Below are 21,372 nucleotides of genomic sequence, written 5' to 3' on the forward strand. Positions count from 1 at the left end.
GAAACCATTCCTATCTGCCCTTGCTTATTTCAGGGTGTCCAACCCCCTTTTTTCAAGCGTTCTTTTGGTAAACATGGTATGTGTGTATCTTGTGTCACCATAAAAACAGAGCTGCAACACAATCCTAAGTATGTCTACTCAGAAGTAAGCCCCACTGAGATCAATAGAACTTACTCTGAGGTAAATGTGCATAGGATTCAGCCTGAAAACGAAGAGAGGGTGAAGTAAAGACAGGAGAAAATGAATTGTAGAAATAGAATAGCAAGGTAACTGTGGGATATTTAACCATATTTAAAGACAATAAGTACAGTAAAATTAGTGCCCCTCTAGTTCAGTCCCAGCCAGATTTTCCATGGGAAAACTCTGTACCAGGTGGCAGATAATTATTTTAAAATTTTAATTAAAATACATTATCCTTTCCTATAACAAAATGGTGCTTACTCCTAAGTAAGTGTGTTCCACTGAAGAAGGAAATCCTATTTGATTCCTGTATTCATGTTAGTGTGACATGATAAGTTAAAGGCACAATTTTATGCATGTTTAGACAGAAAAAAGTCCTTCAACTCCTAGAATCCCCTCTAAATGGGAAGCACCTGCCCCAGGCATGCCGAAGGAGGGAGGGAAAAGAGAGCAAATGCCTGTTTGCAGCCAGCATGGCAGGGCACACCAATTGGATTTTGATTAAAGTATTCAATTAATTGTTACTGTTTTGAATTTTATTGTTATTATCTTCCTTGGTGGGTCGTTGAAAACCACTATTCTGAATAATGATTTTTATAGTGTAGGGTAGGGGGGCGCTGGGCATGAGTTTGTGAAACCAAGGGGGCGGTGACCTGAAAAAGTTTGGGAACCACTGCTCTAAATAAATGGGGAAAACTGAACCAAACCTGGTCCAAGCTGTGTTCAATACTGCTGAATGCTCCCCTCTTCCCCAGTGCATGAAAACTTACAGGGGCAGCGCTACCTGGGTCTGGCTTCCTTAGAAGACAATTTTTATCCTTTCTTTACAAACATAAGGGAAGGTTTGGGATGTGGTAACAAGGGACACAACTTTGTCAGTAGTGGTCTTTTACTTTAGTCAGTGGTGGTCTTTTACTTTGGTACTTTCAAACCTTTAAAAGTTTTATATTGTGTCTTGTCATGTTGTATTTTATAGTTTTAATTGTGAACCGCCCAGAGAGCCTTGGCTATTGGGCACTATAAAAATGGAATGAATGAATGAATAAATGAATGAATGAATGAATGAATAAATAAATAAATAAAACTAATAAATAAACCAATAAAACTTTTTGGCACTAGGTTAAGACTTCCCGCTACGTCAGGCATTTCACAACATATGATGGGGCTGTGTTGCTGTTCCTAACACAGATGGGATTGGGCCCAAAGACTCCACTTTATACATTGCTCATGGTGGAAGAGCAGTGCAGGTGCTTCACACCTTCATGGGAAGCCTTTGTCCATGCAGCCTCCCTTTTACGGGAGGAAGAACTGCATGAGTGGGGCAGTTGTGTGATCAGGCATCCGTGTAGGGCAGTGCCTAGCTCAGGTTGGTGAAATTGCCTTCATTAGAGGTTTGAAGCCGAGGCTGGATAGCCATTTATCAGAGATGCTGTAACAGTGGATTTTCTGCCTCGGCAGATGACCTCTGAGGTCTCTTCCAATTCTGTGATTCTATGTGCGTGCTGGAGGTGTAGATGTGGCATTGCTCAGCTCTGGTTGAGATACAAACAAGCAGTTTCCTTGAAGTTACCCAATCAGGTGGGCTAAGTGCAGAGTATTAACAGGCCCTGTGATTATTTGCTTGAGCTTCCAGAGCGTCCAATACGTCATGCCCAACCCCCTGGTGCAAAGGCCGTCAGAGAAGGGAGATGTGTCATGTTTTATTCCTCATGTGAATAATGATGCTGTTTTCTGGGTGGACATTTCCTCTTTCGGTTTTTTCATACCTTTGCCGGAAAGCGGTCACGTTGACAGGTGGCTCCTAGGGAGAGAGAGAGAGAAAATGTCATGGGTTGTTTTTCTTCCCCAGAGTGGCTGTCATCATGTCAAATGCCTTTCATCCTCAGCATCTGACCTCTGCTTTGTACTCCATATGGCTGCATGGCATGATAAAAAAGAGACCCTCAGAATAGCCTGAATCACAGATTGCCTTTCTCACACTAGACTCTACCAAGTTACAGAGATCTGAACTGTTGTCCGGGTTCTAAAATAGCCCCTTGTCACTCACTGCAATCTTCTTTTTTAATTAAATGTTGCCACAATGCTCCTAGCTGGGCACAATATATTGGAAAGTTTATTATGCTATATATGGGAGGGTAGAAAGTCTAATCCCAACTTATCTCATAATGGCATCAGATAATGCATCCTTCTTACAACATTTTAGATTGTTTCTGTCTGGCTACAAGGTGTGGGGGACACAGGATATTGAACCTGCCAAACTGTGCTTATCCAACAAGTTTGGGTAATCAGATGTTCAGAAAAATGGGATTTGGGGAGGACTGTGGATAGAGGGGAGGGAGAAATCTCACTAGGATAGTAGTGCCTTCTTTTATTTATTTATTTATTTATTTATTTATTTATATAGCACCATCAATGTACATGGTGCTGTACAGAGTAAAACAGTAAATAGCGAGACCCTGCCGCATAGGCTTACATTCTAATAAAACCATGATAAAACAATAAGGAGGGGAAGAGAAAGCAAACAGGCACAGGGTAGGGTAAACAGGCACTGGGTAGGGTAAAACTAACTGTGGAATCAGATCATTGTTAAACGATGGAATAAAAATATTGCATGCTAAAATATGGCCATGTATTTGTTATGTGTATTCCCCCCACCATGGAGTGAAAACAGCAGCCTGGATGGTGCAATTTTGATTGGGGGAAGGGAACCCTCAGGGAAGTGGAAGAAGGTAACCCTCCTCGCAAAGTGCCATTGAACCAATCAAATTGGTAGCCTCCTCCCATGGCTGCATTTCACTAAAAAAGAAAGTCCTAGGAGATCCAGTCACAGATTTCTCAAGTCAGGTGTCAGTTGGGTAGGGAAGTATGGATTTTGTTAAACTGATTCCATCTGTGTTTCTCAAATTGTCAAGCGTCTTTCATTCCATCATACACTATGCTACTTGGTAGGCATAATTAGAAAATGAAGTGAGAATAAAACTGCCAGTATCATCTGCCTTTATACGAATCTATGGTGCAACCACACTGTGTACAGTTTGGGTCACCACACCTAAAAAAAAAAAAAAAAAGGTATTCTCGAGCTGGAAAAAGTGCAGAAAAGGGCAACTAAAAATGTTCAAGGGTTTGGAGCATCTCCCATATGAGGGAAGCTTACAATAGCTGGGATTGTTTCATTTGGAAAGGAGGAGGATAAGGGGAGACATGATAGAGGTGTACAAAATTATGCATAGTGTGGAGAATGTGGATAGGGAGGCATTTTCCTCCCTGTCCCATAATACCAGAAACCAGGTCATCCCATGAAGCTGATTGGTGGGAGATTCAGGATTGATAAAAGGAAGTACTTCTTCACACAGCGCATAGTTAAACTATGGAATTCACTACCAGAAGATGTAGCGATGGCCACCTATTTGGATGGCTTTAAAAAGGGGGTTGGATAAATTCTTGGAGGAAATGGCTACCAATGGCTACTAGTTCTGGTGGTTATGTGTTACCTCCAGTAGCAGGGGCAGTAAGCCTGTATACGCCAATTGCTGGGGAACATGGTTGGGAGGGTGCTGTTGCACCATGTCCTGCTTGTGGATCCCCGGTAGATTACCAGTTGGCCACTGTGGGAATAGAGTGCTGGACTAAATGGACCATTGGTCTGATCCAGCATGGCCTTTCCTATGTTCTGATGTACTTGATGCAATCATTTATTTATTTTTACCAGCATTTTGTTCTACTGGTTCTAATTTGCCTTAGTGCTAATGCACACTTGTGAAAATGTGTTCATGCATGTGAGCACTCGCAGTAATGTGAATTAGCTCAAATGCCCTCCTACTAAAACTAGTCTGCAAGTCCGTAGACTCTGTATGACTTAGAAAAATCCAGTCTGCTGTGGAATCTGCAGGTTGGATTCATAGAAATCTGAACTCCAACATCCCCTCCATTGGTCCTTATTGCATGTGTTTTTCCAGCTATAACATTGATTTTTCACCAAAGCACCCTTTGCAGTGAAGAGCAAAGTTCACATCATATTCTGAAAAGAAATTAAAAAGAAAATCTGGGCATGGGGACGGGGGCGGGGAAGAATACTTCTTCACACAGCGCCTACTTAAACTATGGAACTCTATCACAAGATGTAGTGATGGCCACCAAAGTTGGATGGTGATCAGAGAAATTCACCAAGGATAAAGCTGTCAATAGCTCCTAGTCCTAATCCTGATGGCTCTATATAAGCGGTGATATGCTTCTGCATGCCAGTTGCTGGGGAAAACAAGCAGAGTAGGCTATGGCACTCATGCCCTGCTTATGGGTTCTCCCTGGACATATGTTTTTCCCCCATAGTCCAGTCCAGCATCCTATGAGAAATACAATGCTGGTCTATAGATCCCTTTGGTCTGATTCAGCAGGGCCCTAACTATGTTTTTAATAGTGAGCTGTCATGTTCAATGCTGTCTTATTTGAAATCTTAGACCCATGAGTCAAAGCTGATATAATTACAGCCAAAGGCAATGTGAGGAAAACATGTAAATTTCTATTTTGCTTGCCGTTTTAACCATATATTGTAAGCATAATGAGACAAAGAACAGGGGAAAGGGACGACCTTATTGCTTTACATCCAAGCTGGTGACATGCTTTGAAAGCACACACAGAAGAAGGTCAATTCAATTTCATGTCCATTGTAAACCAATGCTAGGAAGTGACATTGAGTGAAGCTCTTAAAAAGACCCTTGTAAATGAAGAGTCGTGGCATTACTGTTTAGTGGTTTGCACCCTGATGACTTCCTAGAGGTTGAAAGAATAATGCAGTGGAACAGTCTTCCCCCACCTGGTGCCTGCCCTTCAGATGTTTTCAACTCCCATCAGCCCCAGGCAGTATGGTGAATGGTCATGAATGCTGGGAGTTGTAATCCAAAACATCTGGAGAGCAACAGGTTAAGACAGGCACAGTAGAATAAAGACCTAATCATAGAACCCAAGAGCTGTGGATGAAATTGTATTTTCAGTGTGATTAGCCCAAATATGAAGCTTTAAACCCATGTCCTTCTTTCTTCAGGTGTTGAAGGATTTGGCAGCATTCCTGAAACACTACAAAGCTGCCATCAGTCCAAGTAGATAAAGATGAACCAATTGTGTGACCCAGTGGAGACTGATGGCTCCAATTTTGGTGGGGCTGTGAATTCATTCTGGGTTTCAGTCAGAACCAACCGGAACTCTAAAGAAGCTATCCCAGGTGCTGAACCCTAGCCTCAAAATAGGTTCTGTACCTTGGATAGCTGCTTTAGAGTTGTGGGTGGTTATGACTGAAACCCAGAATGGATTTACAGCCCCACCAAAATTGGAGCCACCAGCCTCCACTGGTCTGACCTGTTATCACATATGTCAATCACACATGCACATATTCTGCTGTATGTACATGTGGTATGCATGGCCAATTTTCTAGCACTTGAAGCAAAATAGATGTATGGTTGGATTCAAATTTAAATGACAATGATTGGATCCAGATTTAGGAATACCTAGAGTAAACCCTTTGAAATTAATGAGTCTTACATTAGTCATGACTTCAATGAGCCTACTCTAAGTATGATTAAATCTGGGCCCAACCCAATATATGCCGTTTACACACTTTCCCCCTATACTGAAATACTTTTATTCTGATAATTTGTCACATCTGAATAGTCCCAGAGAGAACAAGAGAAGTTCAAAACAAGAATCTGCTTATGCAGTGACTTTTATCAAAATCTGTTTTCAGCTTAAAATGTCATACCATTTCAGGAAGGTTACCAAAGTCCTAATTGGGGGTGGGGGGAGCTGTCTTTTATTTTTCTGGTCTTTTTTGTAAGTTCATACAGTGTGGATGCTGCACTATTACACTTCATTGATGATGGAGTGGGATAGAATATCACATGCATTGGCAATGGTGCATAAGGAACCATTGGATATTTCAGAATGAGATATGCTTCCAGCCCCTTCATAAGCAAGATGCTCCAAAACATCCAGGAGGGTTGAAGTTTCTGTTTCTGTTTCCCTTGCAGGTGTTTCTGAAAAGTGATCGTGTTGCCAGGATGGTGCAAAGTGGTGGGTTCTCAGCTAATGATTCCCGGGAAGTCTTCAAGAAACATATTGAAAAGAGAGTCCGTAGCCTCCCGGAGATTGATGGCCTCAGCAAGGAAACTGTCCTGAGTTCCTGGATGGCAAAATTCGATGCAATATATCGGGGTGAAGAAGATCCACGCAAAGCACAAGCCAGAATGACAGCAAGTGCAGCTTCAGAGCTGATCCTCAGCAAGGAACAGCTGTATGAGATGTTCCAGAATATCTTGGGAATCAAGAAATTTGAGCATCAACTTCTGTACAATGCATGTCAGGTAAGACTTCCTGTTGTCCCGCAACTACCCACTGCCAAATTGTATATGCCTGTACACAGGAGAATTTTTAGTCGTTTTATAGTATTGGCCTGGTTTTCAGATGATCATAGGCTGATATCGGCTTAATAAGCCTAGATATCATTGAGCCTTGTGCTCAGGAGTGTGGGCCCTTCTCTCCTCTCTTCTCAGCATACCATTATTAAACCCAGAAATCTTTAATTAACTATAGTTTCCCATTTCATCCAAACCAGGAAGTGATGGCTACCAGGTCAGAAACAAGCCAAGATCTTAAACTATGATTTGAAGATGGTTCAAAATCCTGGCTTGTTCCAAACCTGGTAATAATAGTTTCCTGTGGGATGTGCTCCGCTTCTAATCGGACCGGTGAATTAGAAGCGGAGCGGGGTGCTTCGCCTCCAGTTAAGGCGGAGGCGAAGAGGATTGGGGGGCCGGCGGAGCGTGGCGAAGAGGATCGAGGTGAAGGCGGATCCTTTGCCTCGATCTGGAGCTCTGCCAGAAAGGTAAGTGGGGTTTACCGGCCCTGCTGCTGTCGCTGTCGCCCATGCGGCAACAGCGGCAGGGCCCGATAACACCCCCCCCCGCCCTCCTCTCCCTTACCTGCCTCCGTCCGCAGTCCCTCGGCTTCTTCAATTGAGCCCGCGGTTCAACCAGGACCGCGGATGGAGGCAGGTAAGGCCCCCCTCCCCCTTGGTCCCTTACCGGGCTCTGCCGCCGTCACCGCATGGGCGGCGACGGCAGCAGGGCCCAGTAAACCCCCCCCACCGCCCTCCTCTCCCTTACCTGCTTCCGTCCGCGGTCCGTCAGCTTCTTCAATTGAGCCCGCAGTTCATCCAGGAAGTCTGGGCCGCACTTGCGGCCCAGACTTCCTGGTTGAACCGCGGGCTCAATTGAAGAAGCCGAAGGACCGCGGACGGTGGCAGGTAAGGCCCCCCTCCCCCTTGGTCCCTTACTGGGCTCTGCCGCCGTCGCCGCATGGGCGGCGATGGCGGCAGGGCCCGGTAACACCCCCCGCCCTCCTCTCCCGCCCTTACCTGGCACCATTCCCCTCCACTGCGGAGCTCCTATTCGGAGCTGGAGCTCCGCGGCGAAGAGGAGCGGAGTATGGACGGAGCGGCGTGGAGCAGAGCGGGCCGATCCAAAATTTTCGGATCGGCTCGCGGGGTGGAGCGGGGGGTCCATGCACACCCCTAGTTTCCTGGCTTGGACAGAATGGGAAACTATGGTTAACTGGAGACATCTGAGGTTAGTTGTGGTACTCCAAGAAGGGAGGAGGGAAGGAGCTACCTGTGCATGCAAGACTTGACCATATTTCCTCTTATTAAGCCAAGTTATGATAATCAGAACGAGGTTAGCAATCTGGCTATATAGAATTCTGGAGGTGAGATGCAGGCATACAGATTTATATGTAAACAATGTCATGTCTGGGGATGAAAATCCATACAGTATATATGTTTGGGTTACACTCTGCTTTTTGGTTACTTTTAAATTAGTTCAAAGTACTTGTTGTTTTATGCTGACTTTAAATTGTTGATTTTACCTAATGCTTTGTTTCTAAGGTGTATTTTAATGTACTGTTTTTATCTATTGTTGGGAATTGCCTATTGAGGACATCATTCTAAGAGATTGGGTGCAACATTTACAGTAAATGAATGGATGTTCTCTTATAGCAACTATGGATTCACTGCTTGACACTGAAAGTAAACCAAATCATCTTGACCTGCAGAAGGCAACATGGATACAGCTCACCCATACTGAAATGGCCATTTGGTATACCAACATTTCTTGCCTTGGAATCTCTCCTAAACTCTGCAGCTGGCATTCAAGGCAGTAGAGTGGTCTTGCTAGGCAGAGCTGAATTGCTAGTATTTGTATGAGGTTTTGTATGAAATGGTTTTTGGAGAATGGAAAATAGTATCTCAGGCATTTGTTGAAGAATAACAAGGATGTCTTTCAACGTGGTGATTCATTGGTGCTTCCCACGTGTTTTCTGTTATATGCATTATAGTGGGAGGATATTGAGGGTTACAACTTACATGCATTCTCATCAGCTCTGATTTTGCAGCTGAGTTGTATTCTATACATTTACTCTTCTCTGTCTGGCTAAGGGATGGGATATACTCCCTAGGACTGTGCATCTGAAATCAGTGCTGTTTGAGGATGAGCTCTTAGTTCCTGTATAACTGCTTGGATATAACAACCAAGGGTCTTGTGGCACCTTGAAGACTAATACATTTATTGGGCAGTATCTTTTTCAACATTGACGTAAATTACGCTAACGTAAATTATGTTGTGCTACTCTGAACGAACTCAATGCCAGTAGTGCTTGCTGGTGCAACAGGTTTTCCATGGAAGCCCAGTGCTCCACCAAATGCTATTGGTATTCTGCTAGAGGTTGCTTACACTAGGGCAATGTAATTTTTGTTACCCTCCGATAGGATGCTGCCTAATATGTTTCAAGCTTTTGTGGGAAAGCTTATGCGCAATGAATGTGTTAGTCTTTAAGGTGCTACAAAAACCTTTTTGTTGCTTTTGTTGCAGCACAGACTAATACAGCTACCGCAATGGAAACCATGGCCACAGCTAGACCTAAGGTTTATCCTGGGATCATCCAGGGTTCGCCCCTGTTTGAGCACTGGATCCCCTGTGTGTCACCTAGATGAACAGGTTTGACCCCTGGACGATCCAGGGATAAACCTTAGGTCTATCTATGGCCTGTGACTGTTCTATAGCATCAGCAGTGTGTGATGCAACCATTTCTGGCCAGAGCGCTTTGACAGCCTATACTAAACAGCAAGGCAGTACCCTCACTGGCATAGTACCCTCACTGCACCCTCACTGGCACAGCTTGCTGTGTCATCCAAACCCAAGAAGGATAGCTTTTTTTGTGGAGAGGGGCAGCAACTCTCAAAGAACCCAGGGTTATTTGAAGAGCGTTGTCCCTTCAAGCAAGCCACCCCTCCAGGTTCAGATGACACAGCAAGCCTCTCCAGTGAGGGTAACTAGGGAAATCGAGCTGGTATGCAACTGGCCTGCGTGTCAGGGTTAATAAGGTACTGTGGTTTCTTAACAACACTGTGCTCATGCAAACCGGGTCAATGAGTAGTGATGATGGAGCAGAGGATAGTCGATGGGCAAGCAAAGAGCCGGGAAGGTAAGGCTATGGTGGTTCAAGAAATTCACTTTTAGTCCTCTAGATTAGCAGTTCTGGAGTCCTGATTTGGAAAAGGAGAGTGAAGTGGCTTTATGAAATTGTAGCTAAAGAGATGACAAAAGACATGGCAATGGCAACGTAAGAAGGATATAAAAAGGCAACTCATCCTGGTGTTCTTTCTCTTCATGACATTTTCCCTCAAAATGGCTTCTTGCATTATCTTTCTGTCTGAGTCTCCATGTCTCTCTCATACACACTGTCTCCCTTATTTCAGGGGGATTTACATTTACCTTTTTTGTATTCATTGCTTATTGTTTGTATCTCTTGCTCTGCTGATGCCTCTTTTCCGGTAACTAGACCTATCTGAAAGTCCAGGATGCAGGAGGAGAGATCTCGCATTCCGATTAACATGAGATCCCTCCTCCGTTTACACGTAAGGTGTGACAACCTCAGGAAGAGAGGCATCACGCCCACCTTTTTTTTTTTTTTTTTTTAAGGAGACGGAGCACGCAAACGGTTGTGCGCAAAGGGAAGTTTTTTGTTTTTTAATTTTAACTACTTTCCCCGTTCCCCCCACTTACCTCCGATGGGTGCAGTTCCCAGTTCCGTGTGAGTAATTGCGCAGAGCCGGGTAAACCCGTTGAAACAGGCCACATGCTCCGAGACCGTGGAAAAAGTGAGCCCAAAGGGGAGGGCTGTATCCCAGGGCAAGGGAGGGATCATCCCTCCCTGATCCCAGGATCCCCTGTACATCATCTGGATGCACAGGGACGATCCCAGGGTTCGCCCCGGGATAAAGCCTGGTATAGCTAAGGCCAAAGTGACACTATGTTTGGTGTGAGGACAAAGACGACATTTTAACAAAGTGTAGCATTTTCCATATGCTCTCATATCAAGTATGGAATATTTACAATATTTTTCTAAATACGAAGTGTCTCATTCTGTGTAGTGCTGTGAAATTTGGAGTGTTGGGTGATGAGCTAGAAGAAAAATCAGACATTGGAAATGGGGGCTTTGGCAACACAGGTGTGGGAAAACAGAAGTGTTTAAGTAGAACTGAATGGGCTGCATAAATTAATGTTGGGCTGAAAATTTCTACCATTCTTTTGGTATTTCATGGGGGGTGGGGAATGAAAACTTGGGCAAAAGAGGCTGGGAGAGTTGAGAATTTCAGAGAATTTTCTTCTTGGGGAGGGGACAGGGTTTCCACATAGCTTTTTAAATGTAGCCAGTTGTTGACAGGTCTTCTTACTGTCTTTTAATTTTTTCAGAACACCCCAAGCATTTTCAGGAGCCCAGGAGTTCTTCCTGAATGCTTATTGGTCACGTGGTCTCCAATAGGCATTCAGTAAGAACTGCTGGGCTTCTCCAAGTTCCAAGGGAAGGTTTTTGTGTGTGTTTTTGAAAAACTAAAAAATAGGAAGAAGCCCCCTCAGCAACCAGCTACACTTTAAAAAAGGTAACCCTGTCCTCCTCCCCAAAGAGAAAATTCCCTAAATTCCCCCTCCCTGCAAAAGAGGCAGAAAAAACAATGCTTCTTTCACAAGAAGAGAGAAAGTTCCCAAAAATTGTGGCCAGGCTTTGGCTCAGCAGTAACATAAATGAAATAATACGTTCGAAAGCTACCATGAGTGTTGAGTCAAGAGTAAAAGGTCCATGTTGCATAAGTTATGCAACATGGACGGAAACGTTCTATGGATTTTATTTTTTAAGAGTCAATAAAACCTGCTAAATAATCCAGTATGTCATTGAGTCTCCCAGTCCCCTTCTATGGTATTCAGGCAATATAAGCTTTTCATATCAGCTTTCCAAATAAGCCCACAAGAGTTAGTAGCCTGCAAGCCGTCATTCCTTTTTATACATGAACGTTTATAGAAACCTTTTTTTTTTTTTTTTTTTGCTCCTCCGAATTCACAGCAATGCATTTCTTTTTAGAGCAAATTCCGTGATTTTGCACTTGTCTTCTCAGATTTACATATTCATTTCCAGGAGACGGGATTATTTTTGTTTCATGAATAGATTAATTTTCTCGCCTTTTTCATCTCTCTCCTTTTCAAAGTAAAAAATGAGAGAAATATCCCACAGTTCAAAAGAACACAGTGGGCATTACCGCTCTGATTAATAACTCTGCTGCCCAGCCAAGGAGAGAATCAAGGATAGAATTAGGGAAATGAAGAGGCAGGCGGGTAACATCAAAGGCATTTCTAATTCTGGGTATAGTTCCATCAGAGCTGCAGTTTCTTGCCTGTATGCAGAAAGGATGGATGAACCTGTCAATTTCTGTTTTTCTCTGTTTCTTGTTTTTCCAAACTTGAGTTCATTCTGTCCCATTTCTGCATCAGTTTGCAACTTCTTAAAAAAAAGAAAGAAAGTCCGCATGCAAACTCATGTGTATTTTCATGTGCATTTCCCCTAAGTTGCACATTTTGTATGTGCATTTGTATGCATTTTTGCCTAATATACACATTTCTTTCAGGCATCTGAAAGATGCATGGCATCTTCATGAGGGCTGTGCACCACTAAAGCTCTGGATCTGAATTCCGAGTTGAAGTGGGCTGATTTGGCCCGAATCAGTCCAAAACTGAAGTGGGTCGGATGTGGGTTGAATCAGGCCAGACTGGGTCCAAAGTGCTTTGGAGCACCTCAGACCAATCCGGATCCCCTGCCACGTGAACTCCCTGCCCCTTACCTGGACCCACCATGAGTGCCCATAGCCGTACTCTTCAATGGAGTCACCATTTTTAAAATGATGACTCCCTTGAAAAGGCCTTGATGGCTGCAGGCATTTGTGGCCACTCCAGGTAAGAGGCAGGGCACAGCTCAGCCTATCAGATGACCACATAGTTTGGACATCTAAATCTTGATCTGGATTAGGAGCGGGTTGGATCAGGGCTTAGGCAGGTGGATTGAGTCCAATTTGGAAGCTCTGAATCAGCCTCTGAATGCATTTTTGTCTGTATTTGTTCTTTTTTTGGTTTGAAGAACTGCAGCACAAAATTCTGAAAAACATACAGAAATGTTAAAAATCACTGTTAAAAATACATGTATAATGATAAAATAACACTAAACAATTTTAACCTACAACAAGAAAATAAAAATAAAAAGAAACAATAACAAGAAAGATGAAAGCAGAGCAGTGTCATTTATGAGTCAGGCTTGCATATTTAAATAGAAATACAATACATCTCACCATAGTGGGAAGTCTCTGACCAGGTGTTCTGTATTCCTGCTCAGTCTGGTGTTCAGGTACTCTGTGTGGATGGGCTTCTTCAAGGCCCCTGCTTTCCCTTCCTTTGGTTATTTATCCTTAAATTGGTCTTAGACAGGTCAGCCTTTCAGATATAGGAGGCCTTCAAACAGAGGACTGCCCTCTGACGGCCCTTCAAATATAGAACTGTCATCTGTAAAATAGGACACATAGTCATCCTAATCAATATAGTGGCCAAATTAAATACAACTGGATGAACACTGATTGTTCATGGGAAGTGGCTGGCCATATAGATCTAGATATGTTAAGTATGTTGTCACAAGCCATAGTACCAAGTTTGTGGTACTATTCTGAAAATTGTCAGATCTGCTTGATAAACTACTGCCAGATACTGCTCTAGGCGATTGCATTTGAAGCAGCTCCCGCATGACGAATGCAGCCTCCAGTGTACATGCATGTCATTTGCATTGACTTGACACTAGTGAGACCACACCTGGAGTATAGTGTATGATTCTGAGCACCACATTTCAAGAAGGACCTCAACAGGTTAGAACAGGTTCAAAGGAGGGCAACAAAGATGATACAGGGACTTGAGGACATGCCCTATGAGGACAGGGTGAAGGAACTTGGGATGTTCAGTCTGGAGAAAAGAAGACTAAGGGGATATATGTTAGCAGTACTCAAGTACATAAAAAAGAGTGCCACAAGGAAGATGGTAAAGAATTATTTTCCATTGCCACAGAAATTAGGACTCGAAATAATGGGTGTAAGTTACAACTACCTAGATTTCGATTACATACAAGGAAAACCTTCCTGACAGTAAGATCTGTACAACAGTGGAACAGTCTACCCATGGAGGTTGTGGGTTCTCCATCTCTGGAGGTTTTTTAAATGAGGCTGGACAGCCATCTCTCATGGATCGTTTAATTAGTTTTCCGGCACATTGCATAGGATTGGACTAGATGATCCTTGTGGTTCCTTCCAACTCCACAGTTCTTTGATACTTTCTGTCTTGTTTGTACTCTCCAACACTGGAGTTTTAAAACTTTGAGACTGGCCCTGTGCTGATCTTTTAATGAATGTGTGGGGAAGGGATAGTGGTTGTGCTGGATTGTCCTACCCCCTTGGTGTACTTGATGCCAACACATATAATAATTGAATATAATCGAACAATCGAATATAATAATATATTCGATTGGATTGAGGCGGGGAACAACAGCAAGCATAAAATATATAAAATACTGATTAAAAACATAGGCCGAATTTACATTACTGTAGCTGTAACATTATAGATAGCTCTTGATGACGTCAGTGATCACGTGATGTGTTCCTTATAACATACAGAAAGGTTTTGTACCGTTTTACCTTTCATTGTAACACTTCTGCATCGTTAGACTTCTTTCAATGTGCTCCGTTGTTACGATGTCTTCTGTGTCGCATTGCGAAACTAATGTAACATGATCCCTCACCGGGCTTCCTGTCTGATGTAAGTTCCTCTACGTGCCTTCAGTAACCATTGTTAGAACTGGTGAATGGAATGTGTTAAATCTTTCTCATTTTAAAACATTATTTCCGTGGCATTACATGCAACCTACCTCGGGTAAAAACTTTTTTTAAAAAAAAATTATTAAAGGATGCGCATATGCGCATCCTTAATTTAATTTTTTAAAATAAATTAAATTATGTGCATATGCGCATCCTTTAATACTTTTTAAAAAAGTTTTTCCCCGAGGTAGGTTGCATGTAGTGCCACGGAAATAATGTTTAAAAAATGAGAAAGATTTAACACATTCCGTTCACCAGGCATCCCTACACCTTCCTCAAGAGACACACAACTCCGACAATCCACAAACCACTGTCTCTGAAGAACTCCCGCCACAAAGGTTTGAAATTAAGAGTATGTATTCTATTAAGATAATAGAATGTGCAGAAAGATGACGAGGTTTGAAGAATTAGTAGTAAGTAAGGAGAAAGGAAAAGGAGGTAGTATAGTTTCAAAAGGATTAATGAGTGAAATATATAAAATATTGTTAGAGAAGGAGTTTAGAGAGAATACAGAGAAAATGATTTGGGAATCAGATTTGAAGATACAAATAGGGCGACAGAGCTGGGAGGGACTATGGAAACAAAGAGTGTTGAGAAGTTTATCAGTAAGAATAAAGGAGAATTATTTTAAAATTTTATGGAGGTGGTACCTAACCCCGGTTAGATTGAATAAGATAAGTGATCAACATTCAGCAAATTGTTGGAGAGGATGTGGGGAAAAAGGAACGTATTTACATATGTGGTGGCAATGCAAATATGTACAATGATTATGGAAGATGGTGTTCTCAGAAATTGAAGAAATAGTGGGAATGAAAATAGAACAAACACCAAAAATAGCATTGCTGTCACTATTTGAAGATATAAAGTGTGGAAAAGGAACTATAGAGCTGATATCGAGTTTGTTGGTTGCAGCACGATTGATGATAGCTAGGAACTGGAAGATCCAAGGGGAATATTCTATTGAGGAATGGTATAAAGTAGTATGGGACATAGCCATTAATGATAAACTGACATGCAATATTAAGTGGAGAAAAGGCGTAACTAAAATAAATGAGTTTGAAGGAATCTGGAAACAGTTCCTAGTGTTCGTGTTTACTAAGGGAAGTGGGAAACCACCAGCAGAAGAAATGATTAGATTTTGGACTCAAGAATGATCCCGAGGTGGGGGGTGCACTTTTATGTTAAGAATGAAGATGTTGTAGTGTGATAAGGCATATGTAATAGTTTTTGATATTTGTACTCAACAATTATTCAATATGTATGCAGCAGATATTTGATGTATTTTTTTTTCTTATTGTGTTTGTTTCAGTTATATTTTGGAAATGTTTATCTATGTTTATATAGTGTTGAAAATGAATAAAAATTATTATAAAAAAAGAAAAGAAATTAAGAGTATGCGCATAAAGAAATGTTAGCTAGAGAGGCGCGGAAAATACAAAAACAAGGAAGTGGGAGGCACGGAGAAAGGACAGTCTTGGAATTGCAAGGATCACACAAACGAGAAGAAACAACAACACAGACAACGGGGCGATAAACAGTGTGCTCCGCAACAACATTACAAAAAATGGTAAGTAACGCTACTGAGAAATGGTATACAAGGTAGCGATACAAGTTAAAATGTTACAAAGGCTCAAAAAATCGATATAAGCAGACGTGTAGATCCACACATAGTATTCATTGTTAAAGAAACATCCTAAAAGCATCCTAAAATTATACTGGATAGGCCTGCCAGAAGAGATCAGTCTTGATAGCTTTCTTGAATGCTAAAAGACTGCCAGGCCAACGAGTCTCCTCCGGCAGGCTATTCCACAGTCTGGGAGCAGCAGCATTAGATGGCATATTTGTACAAGAGCCTGTGCATGTAGACCTCAACATGCATAAGGTTGAATTGCAGTTTGTAAAAAAAAAATAGAAAATAAAATGATACTGATAAAACGCCAGATTTGGGAGTGGGGAGGTAGAGGGACAGGGGGTTGGACTCGATGGCCTTGAAGGCCCCTTCCAACTCTGCTATTCTATGATTGTATGATTCTATGATGATTTTACATTGTTTGCAAATTGGTCTGTAAGCTAGAAGTTCATCATTAAACCAACATAAAAACATAATTCCCTCAGTTGCAATTCCCCCACTTAGCTCCCCTCAAAGCCTTTACATCTCACCCTCTGGAAAGGCCACAATGTGAAGATCTGTTATTGGAAACAGTGTTTCTACCCTCTGGATTCCCTGCTCTGAGAGGAGATGAAGGGCAGTTGCTAAACTAACTTGCCTACGGGTCTGTGTTCACCCCTGTTCCAAGAGCAAAATTTCCGTTGCTAGTTTCAGTGCTTGGGTCTGATGCACTGCCTGACTTTATTTATGTTCTTTTATTGCTCATTAAACCAGCAAACCTACAATTAATTAGAGATTTGTTAGAAGTACATATTTCAGTGCGAACGCAAACACTTAGCACAAGGATTACTTTGCTATTTTTAATATGTGTATGATAAGGATGATAATTAACAACGATTCTCTAGGGGCAAAGCATCTTATATAAGCCATCACTTGGCATAGAATAAAACAGAGCTCATAGCGCTAGCCGTATCCGGAAGGGTTTAGCTATTTCGTAAGGATTTTTGTGAATCACTATATGTGGAGATTAAAATGATAATAACCAAGAAAGTGGGTATTATCACTTCTGCGACCAATGCATGGCCTAGACCTTTTTCCTCATTAGATCTCTCAATAGATTTATTTCCATCTCCTTCAGCTCATTTCCTGTATTATTTCCTGAAGCGACTGAGTTTTTTTTATTATTATTTTTAGAAACAAAGGGCTCAGAGGTAGCGTACATAATTCCAGCTGGGCCTTGGGTATGATTTCTTTTGTTTACATAAGTGCACAGTCATGAAACATAATATGGTGATACAGTATATCTCATTATAGTGTGGAAGACTGTGACCAGGTGATCTGTGTGCTTGCCTATTCAGTCAGCTGTTCAGGTGCTGGATGGGCAATAGCTCTTAAACTGGAACTGACCAGGGCAGCCTTTCAAACAGAGGATGCCTGGTGCCGAAATATTAGTAACGTTGGCACCAAGTGTACCACTTCGAGGAGGGCATTCCAAGGTCACGATGCCACCACAGAAAAGACCCCATCTTATGTCACCACTTCCCCTAGTGGTGGGGCAATAAGAAAGGCCTCCCACACATATCTAAGAGAACACAGGCTGGCTGGTATAATAGTAAAGAATGTTTATTTGGAGTAATAAATCTTGACTATATTAATAATATATCCTTACAAAAAATCTTCAGACTAGCCAATACTAAGAGATCGCCATCATTTAAAAATTAATATCTGTTTTTTCAACAAATCATTATAATTTTTTATTATTCCGGTATTTCATTAGAGGATCTGTTCGATTTAACTTTCCCACCACGTGTTCTGTCCTGACTTATAAACAGATATCTTACCATATGTTCTTGTGAGTTTACTGAGTATATTTCTATAATTAGTTCCATCTTTCAAATGTAGAACAATGTATCAGCATTTTTTACTTATTTATATTGAGAATACTTAATATATATTCCTTGTATTGTGTTACATTGCCTGATCCCTCTCTCTCTCTCAGATGATTCTGTTGAGGTAGAAAGAAAGAAAAAAGCAATGCTGATTATATTCAGTCTTGTCTCTTCCCTTCATCATTAAAAACAATTGGGCTGCTGCAAAAAAAGACAAAATAATTGTAATATATTTCAACAAAAGTAGATTAAAAATTAAATTCCTACAATCAAGCCATAAGATACTTCCACTTGAAACAATAAAATGCTTCCCCTCTATTTAGAAACAGAAAATTAGCAGATATCTTTGCCTTACATGACATTGTATTAGATTACACTTTTCCCCCCTCAAATACTACAGCGGTGGTTATGTTTTTGGTAGAAATCAATAGTTCTTTTCCTGTCATTTGTTTTTTGTGTATATGATCATCATCCAAAGCTCCTTGAAGAGCACTGACCACATTTGTTTGCCCTTGTTCTACGCTAATATTATCTAATTGAAGGTGCTTCGTTTTGGCTGTGATCAAGAGATGCACTTGCACACCCACCCAGATCTCTTTCACTGCCAAGCAGCCATGGGATAACATGAGAAGTGGGGCTGATGGGGCTGCCCATGCGGACTTGCTACACCCAGCTGCTGACAGTTATGGACCTCCCTTGGCCACCCTCCCTGCTCTTTCTCGATCCTGGCAGCCAGGTTTAGGCCAAGCTCAGCTAAGACAGCCCCCCTGCATCTCCTTCTCCCTGAATAGTTGCTTGATGTTAGTCATTGCTGTCTCCCCATCAATGGTTTCCCCATCACCACCATTCCAAGCAAGCTGGGTGGCGGAAGTGGCACACGATGGTCATGGGAGTCCACAACCCTCTGACATGGCTCTGCACTGACCTCTTTTTCTTCCTCATATCTACCTATTTGGACCATGAGTTATTCATCAATGAGTTCATCATGCTAAGGATGTATGAATCAGGAAAAATTGAGCTCACCAAAGTACTCTGAATTCCATCTTGAAGCTCATGTACGTATCAGATTGTGAGCTTTGAATTCTTTCCTTTCATATAAAAGTGCATGTGTACTTTTGTGTGTATTTTTCCAAATGTATGCATCAGCTGTATGCATCTTTGAAAAGTACACATTCTTCTATTGATGAAAGCATATTTGTGTGCATTTTTCAAAAGTACACATCTTTTTCATTTTCAAAAGTATGCATAGGGGGAAGAGTCCGCAAATCACATCACAAGCTTGAAAATGTATGGAATTTGACCGCAGATTGCATATGTGTAAGGTCCAGAAGGTGCAAACTGGGTAAATTCTGACAAAAAAATGAGCAGAAATGAATTTCTCATATAAGAACATAAGAAGAGGCATGCTGTATCAGACCAAGGGTCCATCTAGTCCAGCACTCTGTTCATGCAGTGGCCAACCAGCTGTCGACCGGGAACCCACAAGCAGGATATGGTGCAATAGCAGCCTCCCAACCATGTTCCCCAGCAACTGGTGTATATAGGCTTACTGCCCCTGCTACTGGAGGTAGCACATAACCATTAGGACTAGTAGCCATTGATAGCCTTCTCCTCCAGGAATTTATCCAACCCCCTTTTAAAGCCATCCAAATTGGTGACCATCACTACATCTTGTGGTAGTGAATTCCATAGTTTAACTCTACACTGTGTGAACACGTACTTCCTTTAATCAGTCCTGAATCTCCCACCATTCAGCTTCATAAGATGACATTAGGTTCTGGTATTATGGGAGAGGGAGGAAAATGTCTTGCTATCCACATTCTCTACACCATGCATAATTTTGAATAATATATCCCTAGTTCATGCAGAGGAACATAAATGTGATCTTCTGGAGGAACCTGCACCAAAAGATAGGGTTTAGGTGCTGAATGGGAACAGAACCTTTCTTCACTGACTGAAAACCACAGCAATGCCCTAGCTACTGACATGGATGTATGCTAGTGACGGAGAAAGTTGTGTCTATTTGGAATTCCTGGTCCAAATAGGCAGAGATGGCCAGGTAGCATCTAAAAGCATGAACAAACCAGTTATTGTTTATTTGCTTATATTTGCTTATACGTTGATGGAAGTAGATGGAAATTAGGGCTTTCAGCTATGCTGAATATTTAGCACTGAATTAGCTGGTCAAAACTAGTTTTAGCATGATGGATTCCCCCCCCCCGAAAAACAGATTGGATTCTGTGAATATCTAGGCCAGACCTACGCCAAGCAGGATTTTATCACTATGAAAGCAGTTTGAAAATGGTATATGGAATGTTTCAATGGCCCCAACAGTAGTCATTAAGAAGCAGTAGCATAGATCCTGCCCGTCTCTTGCCTCCATCAGTGCCATTCCCACTGGCTGCTGCTTCCTCAGCACTGCTGTTCCCCACTGGCTGCTGCTTCCTTAGATGTATGGTTGCTCTCACTCAATCAGGAATCACATATTGAAAAGGAAGACATCACAGTGCTATGTCTGACATGCTGATGTCTCTGAATCTTCTGAAATGGAATCAAAAGCAATCAGATTTGCTATGTCAATGGAATCAAATGAGGGCAATTGAAATTTAGGGCAAAAGAGGAAAATAATCAAGCATTTTTGGAAGGAATGCCAAAAATTGCTGAAAAGGGCAGGTATTTATTTTGACATTGCCAAAAACATTCACAAAAAGTGATATGTAGTCTCAGTTCTGCCCTCATCCAATTAGTTCAGATAACTGAGATTTGGATCTGGCTTTACATTCTACTTACTTTCAGTACAATGCAGTGCACTGGAATACCAATCGCTAATTCAGTACCATGTTGTTTAAACTGCACTCTTGATATGTGCTGCTGTGAATGAACTATTTCAGAGCAGTGATGTGTTGTATGTCTGAGTGTTATCTCCAACAGTTAGGAAGTGTTCTGAGCCAGGTGATAACGCTGGTAGATGTCAGGTTCTTGTCTACGTGGGGAAGTTGCAGCTAGGGATTCTGGTTCCTGCAAGTGGAATCAGGCGAGGCAAAAGGCAAAGCCTTCAAAACAGACAGCTCTGTGAATGGGCCTGAAGTTGGAGCAAATTTAGAATTCTATTCAGCAACAGGGTAACCCCTGGCTGAGCCTTAAACATAGTTGCAGCCCAGACTGGGTATTTATCTCTGCCCCCTCCCACCCCACCCCCCTCATCTCCAGTGGGAGAAGTTTCTCAGGGGGTAGCAGTGTGGCATATTCAGGCTGGGGAGCTGATGACAGAATGGTGTCCCGATGTGCCAGTGCTTCTGGGGTAATAAGGACCATCATGGCCGGTTCTGAAAGTAATTGTCTTTCAACCTCAGATTCTTCATCCAAGTCCATGACTCATCCCCTGGGGGAGTTGGATGCCAGGGTCATGCCAATAAGAA

General features: G+C 42.1%; 1 protein-coding gene across 2 annotated transcripts in view; it reads left to right on the forward strand.

Moving 5' to 3' along the window:
- CADPS (calcium dependent secretion activator) overlaps positions 1-21,372 on the forward strand; it is a 407,683-nt gene that overhangs the window by 83,220 nt on the left and 303,091 nt on the right. For both annotated transcript variants that reach the window (XM_063122067.1, XM_063122066.1), the window contains exon 3: positions 6,198-6,530. In XM_063122067.1, coding sequence (XP_062978137.1) covers positions 6,198-6,530 — 333 coding nt within the window. The remainder of the gene's footprint in view (positions 1-6,197; positions 6,531-21,372) is intronic.

This window comes from Elgaria multicarinata, chromosome 3, assembly GCF_023053635.1.
Source record: "Elgaria multicarinata webbii isolate HBS135686 ecotype San Diego chromosome 3, rElgMul1.1.pri, whole genome shotgun sequence".
Classification (NCBI taxonomy): domain Eukaryota; kingdom Metazoa; phylum Chordata; class Lepidosauria; order Squamata; family Anguidae; genus Elgaria; species Elgaria multicarinata.